This window comes from Protomyctophum parallelum (genome assembly GCF_964188405.1).
Source record: "Protomyctophum parallelum genome assembly, chromosome: 5".
NCBI classification, from domain to species: domain Eukaryota; kingdom Metazoa; phylum Chordata; class Actinopteri; order Myctophiformes; family Myctophidae; genus Protomyctophum; species Protomyctophum parallelum.
This window is the reverse complement of record NC_139702.1, coordinates 55,037,597-55,057,549: the sequence shown is the minus strand read 5'-3', so window position 1 is coordinate 55,057,549 and position 19,953 is coordinate 55,037,597. Positions and strand designations below refer to the sequence as shown.

Sequence of the window (19,953 nt, the reverse complement as noted above, 5' to 3'; positions counted from 1 at the left end):
ACCAATAACTACCCCTGGTCCCTTCCACTCTGTACTGTCAGCTCGTTTGTAATAGACTTTGTCTCCTGTCTCATACTTTTCATCTGTGGGTCTGAAGCTGCTTACGTAGGGCTCTCCTTATCCTCTCTGAACATTCAGATTCAGTGAAAGCTTTCCTAGAAGCATGCAACGCTGATATGTGTTGCCCTACCCTTGCACTTACTGTAGTGCCTTCTAGTGCAATTTACAATTTACAATTTAGGCATTTAGCAGACGCTCTTAATCCAGAGCGACTTACAATAATCAAGAACAAAAGCATGGGAATACATCACAAAAGCATTTATCATAAAACATGCGTAAGCTAAGAAAGTAACAGTGGAATATCTATATTATGAGACTATACATATAAACTATATATATATACTACTATGCTATACATATGTACTATGGCGTGCTATGACTATATACAATGCAATTATAGTGCCGTCTACATAACATGCTATAAGTCTGTATCAGATGCTATCTAAGTCTACAGAAATGCTATCTAAGGGGGGTAGGGTAAGTGCTATGGGCCATGATGGAGTCTAAAAAGGTGGGTTTTCAGACTACGGCGGAAGATTGGGAGTGATGCTGCAGTTCTGACTGCAATGGGAAGTGCATTCCACAGTTTTGGAGCCAGAAGGGAGAAGAGTTTGGGACGTGTGGAGCGTTGTCCCGGCGTTTTTAGTGAGGGTACTTCCAGCTTCCCTGCGTTGGCTGATCTGAGTGCGCGGGAGGGTTTGTAGGGTTTGTAGGGTGCTAGTGCAGGTAGTTTATCAATTAATACAGAAGGAAGGTTAGGGTTTTGACCAAATACCAGTTGATGTGGGCTATAACCATGAGCACTGTGCATACAGTTCTTAGCCATAAGGGCCCAGTCTAGGGCACTGTGCCAGTCACATCCGTTTTCTTGTCTCACCTTCAGGAGGATGTCGGTGAGAGTCTGATTATGTCTTTCCAACAGCCCGTTGCTCCAGGGACTGTATCCTGCTGTTGTCCTCGTCTCCATGTTGAAGTTTTCCGCCATATCTCTGAACTCTGCGTTATTGAACTCTCCACCGTTGTCGCTGTACAGAATCCGAGGGGGACCGTGAACACTTATCCATGTGTGGATAAGGGAGTTGACTATTTCAGAGGCTTTCTTCGTTTTCACAATACTTCCTGCGCTGAAGCGTGTGAATTGGTCAATGACATGTAGATACCATACTCCTGGCTCCAACTCGTGCAGGTCCACCGCCACTGTTTCATTATACTCTGAAGCTAGACGCAGACCAACAGCTGGCTTCGGCTTAGTTTTGCTGTATCTCTGACATATGTCACAATCATGCACTATTTGTTGCAAAATAGTGAGGCAGTCCTTGTCTTTGTTTCCCAAGCTCTGGATTAGCCTTCTGCAGCCTGTCTGCAGATGCGTGGCCAAACTGTTTGTGTAGCTTGAGAAGGACTTTGCGCTTTTCTGCTGAAGACATGTTTTCTGTCACTGTCAGGGCTTCATCTTCAGCTGTCGCTGCAAGTATCATGGCATCTTTCATTCGCTGTGTTGTGTTGTCTTTGTCTCTTATGTCTACACAGTAGTGTCCTGAGCTAGTGAACTCAAGAGGAATCTGCTGCTTAAACATTACTGCTCTGTCATTCTCCATGTCTGAAACAGTTCCTGCCTTCTTCAGTGAAGATTTACTCAGTAACAGTGGAATGTCAGCGTTGACCACTTCTGTCTCAATGTGTCATTTTGTGTGTGCTATTTTAGCAGGTAATTTCACTTTTCTGGTGGAATATACCAAGTTGCCATCTCCAAAACGAAATGGTCTGGAACTGGCATTTTCTGTCTTCATCATTTTGACTGCCTGCTCTTGACTAAGACCATTAACAAAACTGTCAAGCCATTTCTCCCCACATACAGTACGAGTGCATGCAGTGTCTATGATGGCGGATCCCACTGATTCAGTTATGAAAATCTCTGCGTCAGACATGGGGTTATTTGTCAACAACTTGATGTTAACTTCATCTACGTCTTCGTCTTCAGTTAATCTTACTTGTTCGTTCTTCTTGTGGGGACAGTCCTTGGCCCAATGAAATGTGCTTTGACACACAGCACATCTTGACCGTTTACCGAATTTATCCAATGGGTTGGTGCACGGCAACCAGGCCCGGTGGCCTGCCTCCTAGTGGCTAATTTTTATTTATTTTTATTTATTTATTTTTGGACAGGCCAGCAAAAAAGAAATCTCTCCTAAGCTCAGGCCAGACCAGCCACAGTCAATTTCAATTCAGGCAGTGTTGCTGCTGCACAACTACGTTGTGTGTCTTGTGTTAATGGAGGGAAGAAGTTAATAATATAAATAACATCAGATGGTACATTTCTCATGTGAAATTACTGTAAAGGCCCCCAAAATGTCCCCCAAGGGCCCCCAAAATGTCGGCGTGCACTATGCGCGCGCGAGCGGTGTGGCCTGCCAGGGCGTATAACTCCCGGCCTGCTGCCGGCAACAATGTCCTTTCACTCCTTTGTTGAAATGTCGTGTTGCGTCTTCCTTGTCGTTGTTCAGTGAAGAAAGCTGCATCCTGGTTTAGGTGTATCCCGTGTGACGAACCTGGCGCCGTCTTCCCTCCAAAAATCCGCTTGAGTGCCGACTTCATCGATGCAAACTTTAAGTCGGGGCACGCCGTTAGTGCAAGTTGTCTGTCTTTTTCATCGAGGCAAGCCGTGTCTAACAGTTTGAAGGCCAACACCGCATCTGGAAGCGCCATGTTGTACTTTTTAATTCGGTTGTAACGCTGCTCAAAGTCGATTATGTAGTCTGCCATTGAAACCGAACTGTCTTTCATTAAACGATCAAACGCTTCGTACGCGCGGTCCTTTATTCTTGCAGAAACACGCCGTCCAGTTTAGCTAATAATGTCGCCATACCAGTATCATTGTCCAAGTCTTCTGCTGGTATCTCCAGTCCCAAAGCCACTGCAAGCGCCTGCTTCTTCTTGTCGAGTTCGGTAACTCGCGACCATATGTTGACTTCATTTTTCCAACCTTCATACGGCTTGGTTTCGTCAAACTTCGGCGGTACTCTGTAGTTTGCAGCCATCTTCAAACCATCCTCTGCTACCAATGTTAATCCTGTCTTAATAAACACGACGTTTATATACAGTTGTAGATCACTTTATTTTCCGTACACCGGCTGAACAAGTAAACACAGTTCCCTCCACATTTCACATCTGAATACCCGCGCCCACTGCGCATGCGTATATATCCTAGTGTGTGTTGCCGTAAAGAAACTATATAGAACTGTCGTAAAGTGTACAATAGAGGGCAACACAAGTTAACAGATTCTTTTTTTATTTTTTATTGATTGAAATATTATATATATATATAAAAGTTTGTAGAATTACAGTACATTTCAAGCACAAACTCAATACAAAGACTGATAACTGTGAGTGGACGACCCAATTAAGCATTACACTTGTTTACAACAGGGTCCACATTGTTCTCGCTGTTCTCATTGTTGTGCTGACGGCAGGACGGGTACAGGCTTTAGTTCCGACATACTATTGGTCCGACTGTCATTAGAACGACAACCTACCCCAAACCCTAACCTAACCACAACCGCAAGCACGGGTTAATCCTCACTTCTGACATTATTCCTTGGAAAGACAGAGCTCCCTCCTAGAGACTGAGAGACATTGCTTGGTCAATTCAGCTGCTCCAAAACAGTCATACAGAGAGCCGCAGGCTGTTTTCTCTGCCTCTCCGTCTACCAATATCTATGGACTCCGGGGCTAATGGCCACGTTGTCACACACAGTTTCTCCTGCTCAATGGGAAGCCTGAGGCATCCGTGCCTCAGCTCAGCATTTTGTCCTAACTCCTTAATGTCCACAACTTTTGAAAGCATGTATGCATTTTAAATCTGCAGCCCTATAGGAAACGATGGGAGTGATTATGTGTTTTTCTTTATTTTTGTTGTATTATTTTTTGTTGTGTGTGTGTGTGTGTGTGTGTGTGTGTGTGTGTGTGTGTGTGTGTGTGTGTGTGTGTGTGTGTGTGTGTGTGTGCGTGTGCGTGTGTGACTGCGTGTGGGGGTACATTCATGCGCAGTATGTACTATGTATATGTCTGCCTAGCGATCTGCCTGTCTGTGCTTGTGTCTGTACAACAAACACACTCCTACATATACACACATAGACATGTCTGCATGTTTGTGTAGTCTCTACCTGCATGTTCCTGTGTGTGTCACTCAATCAGCTTGTATGTTCTTTATGAATGTTGTCTTACAGGTGGCTCTTCATGCGTGTGGTGTTGCGACAGACATGGTGGTGGGACTTTGCATCCAGGCCGGAGCATCCTTCGTGGTCAGCCCCTGCTGCTACGGATTCATTCAGAACACTGTCAAGTTCTCCTTCCCCAGGAGGTCTGTAATTGCTCCCCCGCCTCTTAACCACTTTCAACCTGACGTGACAATTTCTTTCAAAAGATTTACGACAGGGAGGAGAAGAGGATGGTAGTATATCTTACATAGGTAGAGTATTAGCCCTTTGGGCTTCTTGCCTCAACCTGGCACAAAAAAATCTAATCAAAGGATACAGTAGCCTGGTTAATAAACCAGACTAATATCACACGGACCGCAGGATATTAGTCTGGGGAGGCTCAGCTTTCCAGGGCGGCGGGTTGAATCATTTTCTCTTTGACGCAATTGGTCAGAGCTACTGTCAGTCAAGCATTGAAAGTCACTGTACCAAAGCCCGCCCATATTGCATACCGTGTCCCGATTGGCCGCCCCATTTCTCTGGTGTAGGAAATGGGCGTACAATTGAGCCTCTCCAGACCGAAATCCGCTGGCAGGCAATTTTTTTTTGCCAACGGCTGATTCGGTCTGGTTTATTAACCAGGCTAAGGATACAGGTGAAAAGTTAAACCTGTAGATGGCAGCAGTGGCAGCACTTTATGCCTATATTTTTTCGTTTTTTCTATATCCCTGCCAACATTTTAAACACATTAATCGAGGCTATTGGTTCAAGTATACCTGCCCCCCGCTTTCCACAACAGAAATGCAGTGAGATACATCTGTCAAGCGAGTGCAGGTGGACATGAAAGCCGTGAATGAAATTGCTCTATGTTGGCCTTTGATACACACCATCTGGGCGCAGTCGCGTGCTGCAGTACTGTACTGTACTGTACACGCTGTACTCCCAGCACAGCGTGTAAACGACACCCAGACAGAAGAACAGTTTCTACTGTTACTCCATGTGTCACACTCCCAGATGTCACCCTGTATGTGTATTGAAATTAGGGGTGGGACGATATGGACGGTCTCGCGATATTAGGCCCTCAATAACGATAATATCACGATATTCGATATATTGCGATATATCGATATATTGTATGACATTTTATCAATGATATATCACGATATCTGCAACTACAAAATGCTTCGGACACAGGGAGGGACACACGCACAGCTGTCTATAGGAGTGGTTGCACCACTCAAACACTAAATTAGTACTCAATAAACTCTCACATTGCCTCATACCCTCATCATAATGCCTCACAAACACCACCAACTGACCATTATCACTGGTATCATCATAATACCTCACAAACACCACCAACTGACCATTATCACTGGTATCATCATAATACCTCACAAACACCACCAACTGACCATTATCACTGGTATCATTATAATACCTCACAAACACCACCAACTGACCATTATCACTGGTATCATTCATAATACCTCACAAACACCACCAACTGACCATTATCACTGGTATCATTATAATGCCTCACAAACACCACCAACTGACCATTATCACTGGTATCATTATAATGCCTCACAAACACCACCAACTGACCATTATCACTGGTATCATTCATAATACCTCACAAACACCACCAACTGACCATTATCACTGGTATCATCATAATACCTCACAAACACCACCAACTGACCATTATCACTGGTATCATCATAATACCTCACAAACACCACCAACTGACCATTATCACTGGTGTCAGTGAACTTGTCCACTGCTGGGGAAATGCATTCTGCATTTTGTATTCCCACAAAGCTGTTTGGACAAATCACCATCCAGTAATTCAGTACTTCTGGTTGCTGTTGCTGTTGCTGTTGCCCTTTTATCCAACCACCAGATGAAGGCAAGCTGCAATGTCCTACATTCCTATCCTGGTGGAGACCTGTGCCCAGAAGGGCACTTTTTCTAGTTTTAGCTGTCATTTCCTCCTTTTCTAAACATGTTGTTGTTCACTTCATTATGAACATTTTTTTTTTTCGATTATTTATCGCGGGAGGATGTATCTATATATATCGCAATATCGATATTTCAGCATACCCCTAATTGAAATGTGCAATGTGCAGTACACGTATTACATACTGGTAGAGCTGTTTCATATTTTAACCAGATCACTGAATTTTATAGATCAAGATTTGCCAAGTTCCTGATACAGTATCGGGAAAACAGTCATACTTAATAAGACTAGGAAATGGCCTACAGTAAAGCTGATAGATTGTATCCCATGTAATAACTTGTATTTCAGAATATAATAATATTCAATAATATGTGTTATAACTTATAACCAAGGCCCTCTCATGCAGTGCCAATCAGCTTACTGTAGTCAGAATAACACCTGCTGTGTGCCTCAGGTTTACCACTAACCAACATGTGTGTCCATATACCAACTACATGTTTAGACTCTCAAAGTTAACTTAACAAGGATTTTACTGTGTACCAATCATAATTTCACTGGCACAACATTTTGTTCCATTTCACTACAATTGCGCCCTCAGGCCCATTTCTACACTCTCAGTTCAATTAAATCAGTACTGTACTTTTCTCTAGTGGTCTCTTTGACCTGCTGCGTCTATGACTGTTCTGGACCTTCTCTTCTCACATGCTTATTAGTCTCCTCTCTCTCCATCATCCTTTCACCCTCTGTTTCTTTATGTTTCTCTCTCTCTCTCTCTCTTCCTCCTTCTCTCCCTTCGTGTCTCCCACTTTGTTCCCCACATTCTCTCTCTCTCTCTCTCTCTCTCTCTCTCTCTCTCTCTCTCTCTCTCTCTCTCTCTCTCTCTCTCTCTCCCTGTCTATCCTTCTCTCCATCTGTCTTTCTCACACATACACCTATTAACCTACTAATTTCCATGCAACTAATACAGTACCATTTTTGAGTGGTGCAACCACTCCAAAGAACAGCAATGTCCGTGACTATGTTATATGTTACTATGTTTAGAGTACCAGTAGGGGCAAAAGTGGCGCTGTTGTGCCAGAAACGGAGAGAGAGAGAGATAGTGCTGCACTGTTGCCTGCTAATGAGAGAGAGAGAGAGGGGCAGGGGGAGAGGGGAGTTGCACCACTCAGTTCACACAGGTGTGATGTTTTTATTGGGGACATTACAATTAGACCGTACTAATTTAATATTGAACGAACGCACACACACACACACACACACACACACACACACACACACACACACACACACACACACACACACACACACACACACACACACACACCTTTGTTCACTAGTTGTCTCTAATCACCAACAATCCAGCAAACACCTGCAGCTACTCGACAATAGTGAGAGTTAGGAAGGAGAGAGATTGTGACTACCATCATGAGACATAATTTGAAAGCATGACATTTCGATGAGGTCGTTGTCTGTGCAAGGTCCATGGAACTGAATTGCGTCACACATACCCACCAAACTCTAAACTAAGCTGGTAACCTTTTGTGTTGATGACAGTTGAATTCATCCATTCGGTGAGGCTATCAGGATGTGAAGCCCAGTAACATGATGAAAATAGAAAAAGAAAAACTCTGGCTGTGAAATACTGCATGGGATATATTCATTCAGTTCCATTTTACTCTATTACTAATTGTACAGTAATAATACTTTTGTCTTTCAGAAATTCAAATCAGTAGTGTTAGTATCCATTATCAGAGTAGTTGGAGGCCAGTCTCTGGCGTCAATACTATGACCTCAGTCATCTCCATATTTGGCAGACATACGGAAAGACAGACAGATGGATACTGTAAACAGACATAGATTCCTGGAAGAATAGACAATAAAAAGGCATTACACCCAAATATTGAATCAATTGCAGAATTTAGTCAAACTTACTGTTAGGAGTAAATTAATCTCAAGTGCATTATGGGTGAAATGTCCTTTTAATAGTTCCGTTCTGCTGAGAAGGAACCATCTAATTTGACCTCTAAACGATGATGTCATAGACTGAAATATGACCCGAGTGGAATAGCACTGGAGGGTAGAAGAGACAGGCGCTGTTTGCTAATGGTGTTGTTTCTGTAGTCATGGCAGCACTTTGTTAACAATGGGACTGTGGCATGAGTGTGACATTTATAATATGCTGACGTGTCAATCTAAATGATGTATCCATACTGTTAAAAAGTAAGTGAGAGAAACAAAGCCCTGTGTGTAGGTGTCCAGAGTTAATCCCACAAACCGCTGAACCAATTAGCTTCATATTTATGAAGCTACTACTACCTTTTCACACAGCACTTTGCACCCAAACCTCACACAAAACCATTCCCAACCTGCATCTCCCCAAGGGAATTAAAAAAAGAAAAGAGAGAAAAAAACAAAACAGGATGACCACAAAAAAATAAGCTTTTCTTGAGGGCAAATCTTACAGTATGTGCGGTAGGGCCTTAGCGCACCTGACTGTGTCAATCTTCGTTCCTGCTGCTGCTTTTAGTGTTCCCCCTCAGGTCATGTTCCATAGACTCTTACAAGGGAGAGAAGACTCTACAGGTGTAAACATTCCATTCCAAGCAGTTTCCAGCATATTTTTTACGAGTGGTGAAACTGCCCATCTCTCCACACAGATCGTAGCTCTGATAACAAGTGCCCTGACTGGCCATATTAAACATTAAGAGCTTCCCTTTGACCCTTTCCCATGCTATCTTAGTTTGTTTTTAATGAGTTGCACAAACATTGTCAATGTCCTAGCTACTCTACACAAAGAAAAGTGTTTCTCAATAATGATTTTCTATTCCCTGTGACATGTACTGTAATGCTAAGCATTACAGGTCCCAGGGACCCAGGGACCTGTCCCAGGTCCTGTAATGCTAAGCATTACAGGTCTATTTTGATAAATGTAGCCAGTTTCTTTATCAAGACGGTTTCTCAAGTAGAGGATAGATACACTACAGCACATTACTTGCAGTAGACAAGACAAATGAATGCAGAAAATGTTCCATATCATGATATTCAAAGAACCATTAGACTGTGACAGCAAAATATCTTCTCTTCTATCTTTGTCCATTACTTACTTTCTTCTTCTTATTTACAGCAAAAGGTTCCAGGAGAGTCTCAGTTTTAAGGTATGTCTTTAAAATATAATATGTATTAGCTGCTGTATATCTATTTCATCATAGTCACATTGTAACAAACTTTAATTAGTACATTTTGATGAAGGTCTTGGACGTTCACAAATGTGTTTCTTGCTGATTCCAAAGAAGATTTCCCTTCCAGGGTCACGATTGGTTGATTTTTGAAACATCTTGTACACCAGGGGTTCCCAAACTTTTTTGGACCAGGTACCCCTTTTGGGGTAGATATTTTTCCAGGTACCCCCTCATCCTCGCAACACAGATAACAATATATTTACAACCACAAGCAGTGTTTCCTGCAGGAAAAAGCTTTGGCATGGTGCTGGGCGCAGGCAGCAGGGGGGCCTTCTTGCGTCGAACATTTTGATGAATTATTTAATTTGATTCAATAATTAATTAATAAGATTAATAAATTAAGATTAATTTGTATTATTGCTCTTGTATTGCTATTGGAGACACTGGGGGGGACACTGGGCAGGCACTGGGGAGGCACTCGGGAGGCACTCAGGGGGACACTGGGGAGGCACTGAGGGGACACTGGGGAGACACTGGGGAGGCACTGAGGGGACACTGGGGAGACACTGGGGAGGCACTGAGGGGACACTGGGGAGACACTGGGGAGCATGGGGAGGCACTCAGGGGGACACTGGGGAGGCACTCGGCTGGGCACTGGGGAGGCACTCGGCTGGGCACTGGGGAGGCACTGGGAAGGCACTGAGGGGACACTGGGGAGGCACTGGGAAGGCACTGAGGGGACACTGGGGAGGCACTGAGGGGACACTGGGGAGACACTGGGGAGCATGGGGAGGCACTCAGGGGGACACTGGGGAGGCACTCGGCTGGGCACTGGGGAGGCACTCGGCTGGGCACTGGGGAGGCACTGGGAAGGCACTGAGGGGACACTGGGGAGGCACTGGGAAGGCACTGAGGGGACACTGGGGAGACACTGAGGGGACACTGGGGAGACACTGGGCAGGCACTCAGGGGGGCACTGGGGAGGCAATCAGGAGGCACTCAGGGGGGCACTGGGGAGAAACTTCAGCCACTGGGGAGACATTGGGGAGGCACTGGGGAGACACTGGGGAGGCACTCAGGGGACACTGGGGAGCCACTGGGCAGACACTGGGGAGGCACCATGGCGGACACTGGGGAGGCACTGGGCAGACACTGCAGGGCAGACACTGGGGTGGCACTTGGGGAGGCACTGGGGAGGTACTGGACATTCCATATCACACACACACCATGATTCACTAGCCCCCCTTTTTTTTGAGGAGGCTTGGGGTACCCCCTGGCTATGCGTCGCATACCCCTAGGGGTCCACGGACCCCACTTTGGGAACCGCTGCTGTACACCATGCAGTCTTACTTTCTGTTTTTATCTCTATTTAATGAAAACTGTTTTCCTCTCACTCATTTTAATGTATTAAGAGGCTCCTGGATTAACTGGAGCATAATGGATTCTGAGCAGTACTAATCAAATTGTTATCGCACCATATGCTTGGAATACACCTGAATAGTCAGCCCAGTGACAACTGACAATCTTCCATCTGTCGATCTATACAGTAGGTGTACAAAGGTTCTGCCCCTTTAAACACAAAATCTAACGGGCAGTTTGCCATGAACACTTCCTTGCTCAGCAAGGAATCCCAAGGATGGATTTAGATGATTGATTTAGATGACCCCATGGGCTTCTCTGGCACCAGTATTTCCACTTGCACACAAGTTACATGAACATTGAATCAGCAGATTCATTGTCATGAAACTCCACATTCATGGTCCCTGAAGACAGAACAACTAGGACGTTCCCTCTATCACCATCACCATGCAAATCACTTAAAACAGGCCTGAAAATCCGCCTTTCAGCAGGCCAGTGGGAGAGGAAAGGATTGCTCCTCCCTTACAATTTACAATTTAGGCATTTAGCAGACGCTCTTAATCCAGAGCGACTTACATTAAGCAAGAACAAAAAGCATGGGAATACTTCACATAAAAGCATTTATCATGAAACATGCGTAAGCTAAGAAAGTAACAGTGTAATATCTATATAATGAAACTATACATATAAACTATACATATATACTACTATGCTATTATGTACTATGGCGTGCTATGACTATATACAATGCAATTATAGTGCTGTCTACATAACATGCTATAAGTCTGTATCAAATGCTATCTAAGTCTACGGAAATGCTATCTAAGGGGGTAGGGTAAGTGCTATGGGCCATGATGGAGTCTGAAAAGGTGGGTTTTCAGACTACGGCGGAAAATTGGGAGTGATGCTGCAGTTCTGACTGCAATGGGAAGTGCATTCCACAGTTTTGGAGCCAGAAGGGAGAAGAGTTTGGGACGTGTGGAGCGCTGTCCCGGCGTTTTTAGTGAGGGTACTTCCAGCTTCCCTGCGTTGGCTGATCTGAGTGCGCGGGAGGGTTTGTAGGGTTCAATCATACTTGCAAGATATATATACCTTTGGTTGCTTTGAATGCCAGCATCAGAGTTTTATATTCTGTGCGGGCAGCGACCGGGAGCCAGTGGAGGGAGCGGAGCAGGGGAGAGACATGTGAGAATTTTGGCTGGTTGAAGACCAAGCGAGCTGCGGCATTTTGGATCAGCTGGAGAGGCTTAAGTGCACATGCTGGTAGGCCAGTAAGGAGGGAGTTACAATAGTCGAGTTTTGACAAGACTGTTGTCTGGATTAGGAGCTGAGCTGATTCCTGGGTGAGGAACGGTCTAATTCGTCGTATGTTATAGAGTGTGAACCTACAGGATCGAGTGACAGCTGTGATGTGAGTTTTGAACGAGAGCTGACTGTACAGGACAACACCAAGATTCCTGGCTGTTGGGACAGACGTTGCCAGAGCGTTGTCTACGGAAGTAGTTAGCTCCCGCATAGGGCAGGACTTAGCTGGGAAGAAGAGAAGCTCAGTCTTGTCTGGGTTCAGCTTGGAGGACATCCACTGTGAGATGTCAGCCAGGCATGCAGTGATGCGCTCTTCCACCTGAGTGGCAGAGGGGGGGAAGGATAGAAACAGTTGTGTGTCATCGGCATAGCAGTGATAGGATATATTGTGAGTTTATAGTGACTCATAGGAATAGACTAAGTGACAACCAGGAATAGTCTGGTGACCACCGGAGAGACAGGTGGCAGCCGGAAATTAGACGGCACCCGGGAGCAGTATGGGTTAGCGCCCCAGCCTGTGTCTTCAGGAAGAATGGATTGTGTGGCCCTGGTTTTTCCCTAATGGGACATATCGAGGGTAGCTACTGGGACGTAAGTCGGGACTTGATCACTCCCGGCTGGGTCACCTGAGTGAGGGGTATGATGTTGCGAGACCCGAAACCCTGATGACCTTGGGATACATCACTGAGGATACGTCCCAGGTGCATCCATTTATGTATGTATTTTGTTATAGTTCTTCTATTTATAGTGACTTATAGGAATAGACTAAGTGACAACCAGGAATAGTCTGGTGACCACCGGAGAGACGGGTGGCAGCCGGAAATTAGACGGCACCCGGGAGCAGTATGGGTTAGCGCCCCAGCCTGTGTCTTCCGTGAGGAAGAAGCCCAACAAACCCACGGTGAGGCCTTCAGGAGGGCCATGCAAGCCTCAAGTGGAGCCGGCGGCACCACCAAGGGCAAGGTGGGCCTGTGGAACCGTAGCGGCTTGAGAATCCACCATTCCTGAATAAAGTGCCTGGTGCTGGGAGTCTGGTGCAACGCACAGGGCCTGACCTGGTGAGAGCAGGAGTGGACCTGGTGAGACGTAGGAGGGGCCCGGACAGGTGTCAACCCACAGAGCCTAGTCCTTCCATGTGCCAGAATGGTACCTCCCAGTCCCGGCAGAGTAGTTCAGGAGGAATGGATTGTGTGGCCCTGGTTTTTCCCTAATGGGACTTATCGAGGGTAGCTACTGGGACGTAAGTCGGGACTTGATCACTCCCGGCTGGGTCACCTGAGTGAGGGGTATGATGTTGCGAGACCCGAAACCCAGATGACCTTGGGATACATCACTGAGGATACGTCCCAGGTGCATCCATTTATGTATGTATTTTGTTATTATATATGAGCAGAGATGATAGTGCCCAGGGATTTAGTGTACAGTGAGAAAAGGAGGGGACCAAGTACAGATCCCTGTGGGACCCCAGTTTGGAGGGTTCGGGGGGATGATAACTGACCTTTCCAGGAAACCTGGTAGGTCCGGTCGGTGAGGTAGGAGGAGAACCACTTTAGTGCCGTTCCACCGATGCCTAGATCCGCTAGGGTGTCTAGGAGCAGCTGGTGGTTCACTGTGTCAAATGCTGCCGATAGGTCTAGGAGAATCAGTACTGCAGAGTGGGAAGCATGTAGTGCTTCTGTGACTGCCAGTAGGGCAGTTTCTGTGGAGTGGGCCTTCTTGAATCCGGACTGGTTGGGATCCAGCAGGTTTTTCTGTGAGAGATGGAGATAGAGCTGGTTGGATACAACACGTTCAATGGTTTTAGAAATAAATGAAAGGAGTGATACCGGTCTGTAGTTCTTGACATCTGAGGGGTCAAGGGTTGGTTTCTTGAGGAGTGGTGTTACTCTGGCTGACTTGAGGGCAGATGGGACGCAGCCTGAGGTTACTGAGGTGTTGATGATGGAGGTGATGAAGGGGAGCAGATCAGGTGCGATGGTCTGGAAGATTGGAGACGGGACAGGGTCAAGAGGACAGGTGGTAGGTCTAGAGGATGTCACTAGTTGTAGAACCTCGTCTGGGGAAAGAGGAGAGAAGGAGGACATGCATGGTATGATGGGGTTAGTGTTGGTTGAGTCAGATGCCACTTTATGTGGGAGGGGAGGAAAGGAGCTGCTGATATCATCAACCTTCTTCTCGAAGTAGTTGACAAAAACATCAGCAGTGAGGGATGAAGGTTGAGTGGGGGGAGGGGGTTTAAGGAGGGAGGAGAAAGTGGAGAAGAGCTTCCTTGGGTTAGAAGTACAGGATTGGATTTTGGTGTGGTAGAAAGAGGTTTTAGCAGTGGTTAGTGAGTGGGCGAAGGCAGAGAGGAGTTAGTGAAAGTGGGAAAGGTCATCTGGTAGCTTTGTCTTGTGCCACTTTCTTTCGGCTGCCCTTAGAGGTGTTCGTTCAGATCTGAGAGTTTCAGATAGCCAGGGAGCCGGTGGACATGAGCGAGCTGGCCTGGATGAGAGCGGGCAGTGTTGGTCGAATGCAGATGAGATAGAGGAGAGGAAGGATGAGGTTGCAGTGTCAGGTGAGAGGGAGAGGAAGGACTCCAGGGAGGGTAGAGAGGAGAGAATAGAGGATGAGAGGGAGGAGGGGTTTAGGGACTTGAGATTGCGTCGGGAGGTGACGTTCGGAGGGTTAATAGGTTTAGGCGGGATGGTGGCTACCCCCACCTCTTTAGTGTGACTACCCCCACCTCTTTATAACCCCCTCGCAAGGATTTTCAATGATATCCTTTTGGACTAAGTGTTTGACTGTACTCTGTACCGTTTACATTTCTGCCAGTATTCAATGAATCAATCAATCCTCAGGCAAACATGCCAACTTTGCATTTAAGATAGCTCATATACAGATTGCAGGATGATCTGATTTTGGTGATCCCATGGCCTTTCCTCTAGTGACAGTCTAGTGCCTTCAGCAGCGCAGCTTGGAATGTTCGTTAGGGACGCAGTGGTTTTTTTCAGGCTGAGCGTCCATATTGTATAAGTAGCATCGATCTGACCATTAGTGCACCAATAGTTGATCTTAAAATTAGGTGTGATCATGCAAATTGTTGGTGTATTGCTATATTGTGGTAACAGAAAGTTATCTCAGTCCCAGACTCCTGTTTTCCCCATCTCCAAGATGCAATGGGGAAGGCGGGTGCAGGCTTAAAGGCAAAGGGTGAATCCATGATTCATTAAAAGACTAAACACAATCCTCAGCTAAATGCACTTGCACCATGCATGCAGTTAGACACTATAGATTGTTTAAATGGTGACACAGAACTTGGTTTTCAAAAATGGTCAGTTAATTATAGTCCTTAAAGGGATTGTGACATTAAAAAAAAAGGTTCTGGAATTGTTCTTATTTTTTTTAGGTTTTCTAATCTCAATTGCACCCAAAAAACATGAACTTTTAACATTCAGTAGATTTTCTGTGATCTGGGGTTTTCTGGCTCAAACAGGTGCTCTGATTTGCCGGCAGTAAGTGATGTAAGACCCTGCAAATCCCATATATGTCAATGGGATTTGCCAGCAGATGTCACTGTTTTCACTGTGTTGCCTGTTTTCATTGTAGCTCAAAAGGCTTCCAAACCCCAAAGAAAACTTCAGACCACAGAAAATCCACTGAATGTTCAAAGTTCAGGTTTTTTGGATGTAATTGAGGTCATAAAACCTAAAATAAAAAATAAAAATAAATGAAAATGAATGTCATAAAACCTTTAAGGCAGACTGTGCATAGTTATACAATATACAGCACAGGAACCAGTATTATCATTAATATCATAATTTTGCAGGTCTCACTATGGGTATGTTGTTCTGTATACAGAATCTATCAACAGATAACACTATTGTTTTTCTCTATGAATTTCTCATTGGAGAGTGATATACAATTACTGGCCCCATGGGACCACAATGCTCTGATACAGTATCTGTCCTTGTGGGAACAAAGGAACCACACGTTGGAGGCTTACACACTTACATGTACACCCTCCGGTCTAACCATCCATTTTTGCTCAGCATAGACACACAATATTGAACCCCAGGGTGAGAGAGATGGGCAGTGGGAAGGAGCATCCCATTAGTGATTTATGGGGCCTGTCAGCAATCCTTTGAGGAAATTTGTAAAATGGTTGCTATGGGACCTTGTCTGCAAACCGTGATCTACTATTTGATGGGTGATAACACTGGCTCACCCTGAACATCTATCTGAAGTTTGTTCTCAGACATATAGAATAGGAATGATTGGTGATTTGATCCACTTCTGCCTATTTTAATTCATTATGTTTTGAAGCAATGAAGAGATACTTGACAGTTTGACCAAAATGCTGTCCGTCGTGTTGTAACAATCTGTCCAAAAGAGGAACTAGAGAGACTGAACTATTTAATTACCATGATTGCAATCTGGAAATATATACGCTAACATTAACTCTGACAAGAAATGTATACATCTATTTTTCATTGAGCAAGCAGACATGATTGTGACGTAGGCTCTCTAAATCTCCCTTATCTCGCCCTCTTCGCTCTCATTCCCCATTACCTGCTGTCAAAGCCCCATGTCTACTATATATCTATACCTTTTTGCCATTGCACTCAATATGCTCCATTTCTTTATAGTAGACGGTATAGTGGTGACAAAAAGTGAGATATTGGTGCTTAGTGTGAATCCACCACACCTGCAACCACGGCCTTGCACTCACTGTGTTGACCCCTCGCAGAGAGGAATGGAATCAATTATCGCAGGAACATGTTGGAGACGAGGAGGTGCTGTCCAGGGGTTGCTTGCTACAAGAACCGTGGCAGAATAATGCTTTTTAACAACTGTATGCAGAGAATGGTACCTTTTTTTCTTGGTTGTGTGGTCCACTTGGCCCCAGGTAGATATTGTGATGTTTTTTTTAAGCCTGTCAAAAAGCAACAAGGCCATACATATTTAACAGAAGAGGTTCCTAGGTCAGCATTATAATAAATCAGTAGTGAGGAGGTACAAGGCTAAAGTGCCCACACAATACAACATGATTATATTAACACATTCTACTGTAATACTAGGAGAGGGGAAAAGGAGAGCTTGGTTATATTTTCAAGAGTGCAGTGTTGAATTGAGCTGGGCTCTCTATGATATTTTTGTGTGCATTAGACCAAAGAGAATGCCAGTGAGAAATGGACATAAGACTGAGAATGACATCCACTCTCTTCTCTCCTTTGGGTCAGGAACACATGATCCTATGCCGGTTTGCAGACCAGACAGCTGTCCAATTGCCTCTTGAAAGACAAATCATAGGTATTTTGTCATGATCTTAACATTACACCTCACCATCTTTTTAGCCTTGTTAGTGGATGGATGGATGGTAAGTGGATTTTACACAAAAGTTGAGGGTCTGAAAGTCTTCTCACCGAGGTAGAGTTCATTGTCTGTAGAAGGTGTTTGGCATGACAATCAAAGTCGACCCTTTGAATCTGTGGAGCCTCTCTCCCTCTGCCATGTCTGATCATTTTGGAGTACTTCCTCTCAGGGCCTCATACACACACATCAAACAGATGTCACAAATGTTTTGTCAAATCATGTGACTCCCATTGGAAAAGCATTCAGGCAGAGCACAGAACATTAAGTTCTTTACGTGTGCATGAGGCCTCAGACGACGTGCTTCAAACCCACCAGCTACAAGCAGTGAGTGTCTGCAATATTGCTTAACAGGATGCTAGAGCTCAGATTTTGCAAGACTATTCCCATCCCAAAATGAAACACAATACATATTCATAGACAAAACATAATATATACATAACACATACAAATATATAAACTGCAGCATGTTACCTGCCCCACGCTGCACTGTACAAGTGTGGTAATGTAACGTCTAGTTTAAAAAATATTTTGTATCTGAAGGTGAATTTCTGGATGCATGAATAAACATTCCTCATACCCTTCAGGGCTTAGATACTGTGTTATTTGCACACTCTTAAAACAGGAGATGTGATCTGATTGAGCGCTTAAAAAAAATGAACTTCTAGCTTTAACAATCTCGTGTGTCAATGCTCAATTTAGAGCTATGCCAGACACATACAGAACACTTTTCAAATAGACAGAGTGTGACTATATGCATGTCCATCAATCTTCAATATTTTCTTTCCCATCAATGAAGCAAAAACAGTGAGTGTTTCCAAAACACAGATCTTTCTGTCCTCGGAAACATCATTATTTTGCAGGCAAAATGTGTGAAAATGATTTATAATGAATGAGAACTTATGCCTTGCTTTCATGTCAGACAGCAACCTTTTTTCTTGTTAAGTATGCAGCTATTTTGTTATCTTAAATGGTAAATATCTCATGTTGGAAAATACTTAAAGATGGAGTGCCACCATTTTTTTCCACCCTAAAACATGATCATCAGGTATTATTACAATATAAGGGGGAAGAACTTTTTCCAAAAAGTGTACAGTATTTGTTAAAATCATGCTTTTATGTGGATACGCCCACCAGTTCATTAAGTATGCCTGGTTTGCCTGGTGGGTGGTGATGGGTGGTGATCCACCTGAACTGAAGCCGCACCCACAGCTGTAGTTGTATGATAAAGGGGGAGGGGTTAGGGGAGGGGCTGATAGTGTGGTGTCACTATATTACTGTTTACTTCATTGGCCCGTTTGACTGTCAAGGGTTCAGCCTCCAGGAAGAAACCCTAAATACAAAGTCAATACACAATTGCACATAAAAACAACTCCAGTCTGTCTAATTAAGTACTGTCACCTCATAGACACATGAAAAACTGGAAAAATACAAAAATTGTGGCACTCCATCTTTAAATTGACGTGTTATTTACTCAATTGGTAACCTATTTTTATTACATACACACATCACCTTATTTGCCCTGGGTTCTTCAGTTGTTTACACCTGTATATCGGTGATGTGACAATATAGTTGATTCAGAATATCTCCCTTATCCCCCCCTCCCCTCCTCTTTTCCTCTCCAGGTAAGCAGTGTATGGGCCTAGTAGATTTAGATCGTTCCTGGGCAGCAGAGGCTTATGGGTACTCGGTACAGGTGATGACAATGGTACCCGAGAGCTGCTCCCCAAAGAACAACATGCTGGTGGGCAGGCCCCGAGAGAACGCCCCTGCAAGATAGTCAAATGGCATAAAGCAGCCCATTGGGAGAGAGAAGTGCACAAATATGGAATCACAAGCTTAAAGATCCACTGTCTGAGTATCATCAATACGATTACAGTGTGACAGAGCTGCCAAGTTATATGGCTTCAGGCTGTGTGATAACGGTGCCACCAATCTTTTAAATAATTACATTTACATTTCAGTCATTTAAGCCTGATCTATACTTTGTTGTTCAGCGGTGTCGCTCGCCAAAGGAAGCTGATAGATTGTCTGTTTTCGGAGAGTGAAACCGTCATACGTCGGATTAATTAAGCAATAGTAGATGCTGTTACCCAGACCAAGTGAGGTACATCATGGTGCTCACAGTGTCTTGCTCAAGGACACGTCGACAGAACACATGATTAATACACATTTGCTGCATGCTGAGATCAAACCTGTGAACTTCTGTTTAAAGGACAGTATGTCATCATCATTAGATTCTCAATTCATGGCTTCCCTCTTTTGCATTTTCTTTCCAATAAAAATATTTTTACAGGGTATGTTTTTTCTTTGTAGGATAAGTACATTTATTTTGTATGTTTTTCTGAGGTATTAGGTATTGAAAGTCTAGAGGAGGTATTCTCAACCAGTGGGTCTGGACCCCAAAGGTGAGTTGCAATTTTTTTTGATGAATAAGTAGCTGAATATTGTGATATTAAATATATTGCGTCTTGGCTTCATGGCCAGTGCAATATTTGATACAATGAGACATCACCATGAGTAGTATATCACTGCACAA

General features: G+C 44.4%; 1 protein-coding gene across 1 annotated transcript in view; it reads left to right on the top strand.

Moving 5' to 3' along the window:
- Positions 1–19,569, top strand: part of gstcd (glutathione S-transferase, C-terminal domain containing) — a 75,479-nt gene extending 55,910 nt beyond the window's left edge. The window contains exons 9-12 of the mRNA XM_083765210.1: positions 4,287–4,420; positions 9,344–9,374; positions 17,285–17,354; positions 19,040–19,569. Coding sequence (XP_083621336.1) covers positions 4,287–4,420; positions 9,344–9,374; positions 17,285–17,354; positions 19,040–19,194 — 390 coding nt within the window. The 3' untranslated portion in view covers positions 19,195–19,569. The remainder of the gene's footprint in view (positions 1–4,286; positions 4,421–9,343; positions 9,375–17,284; positions 17,355–19,039) is intronic.
- Positions 19,570–19,953: the final 384 nt, after the last annotated feature.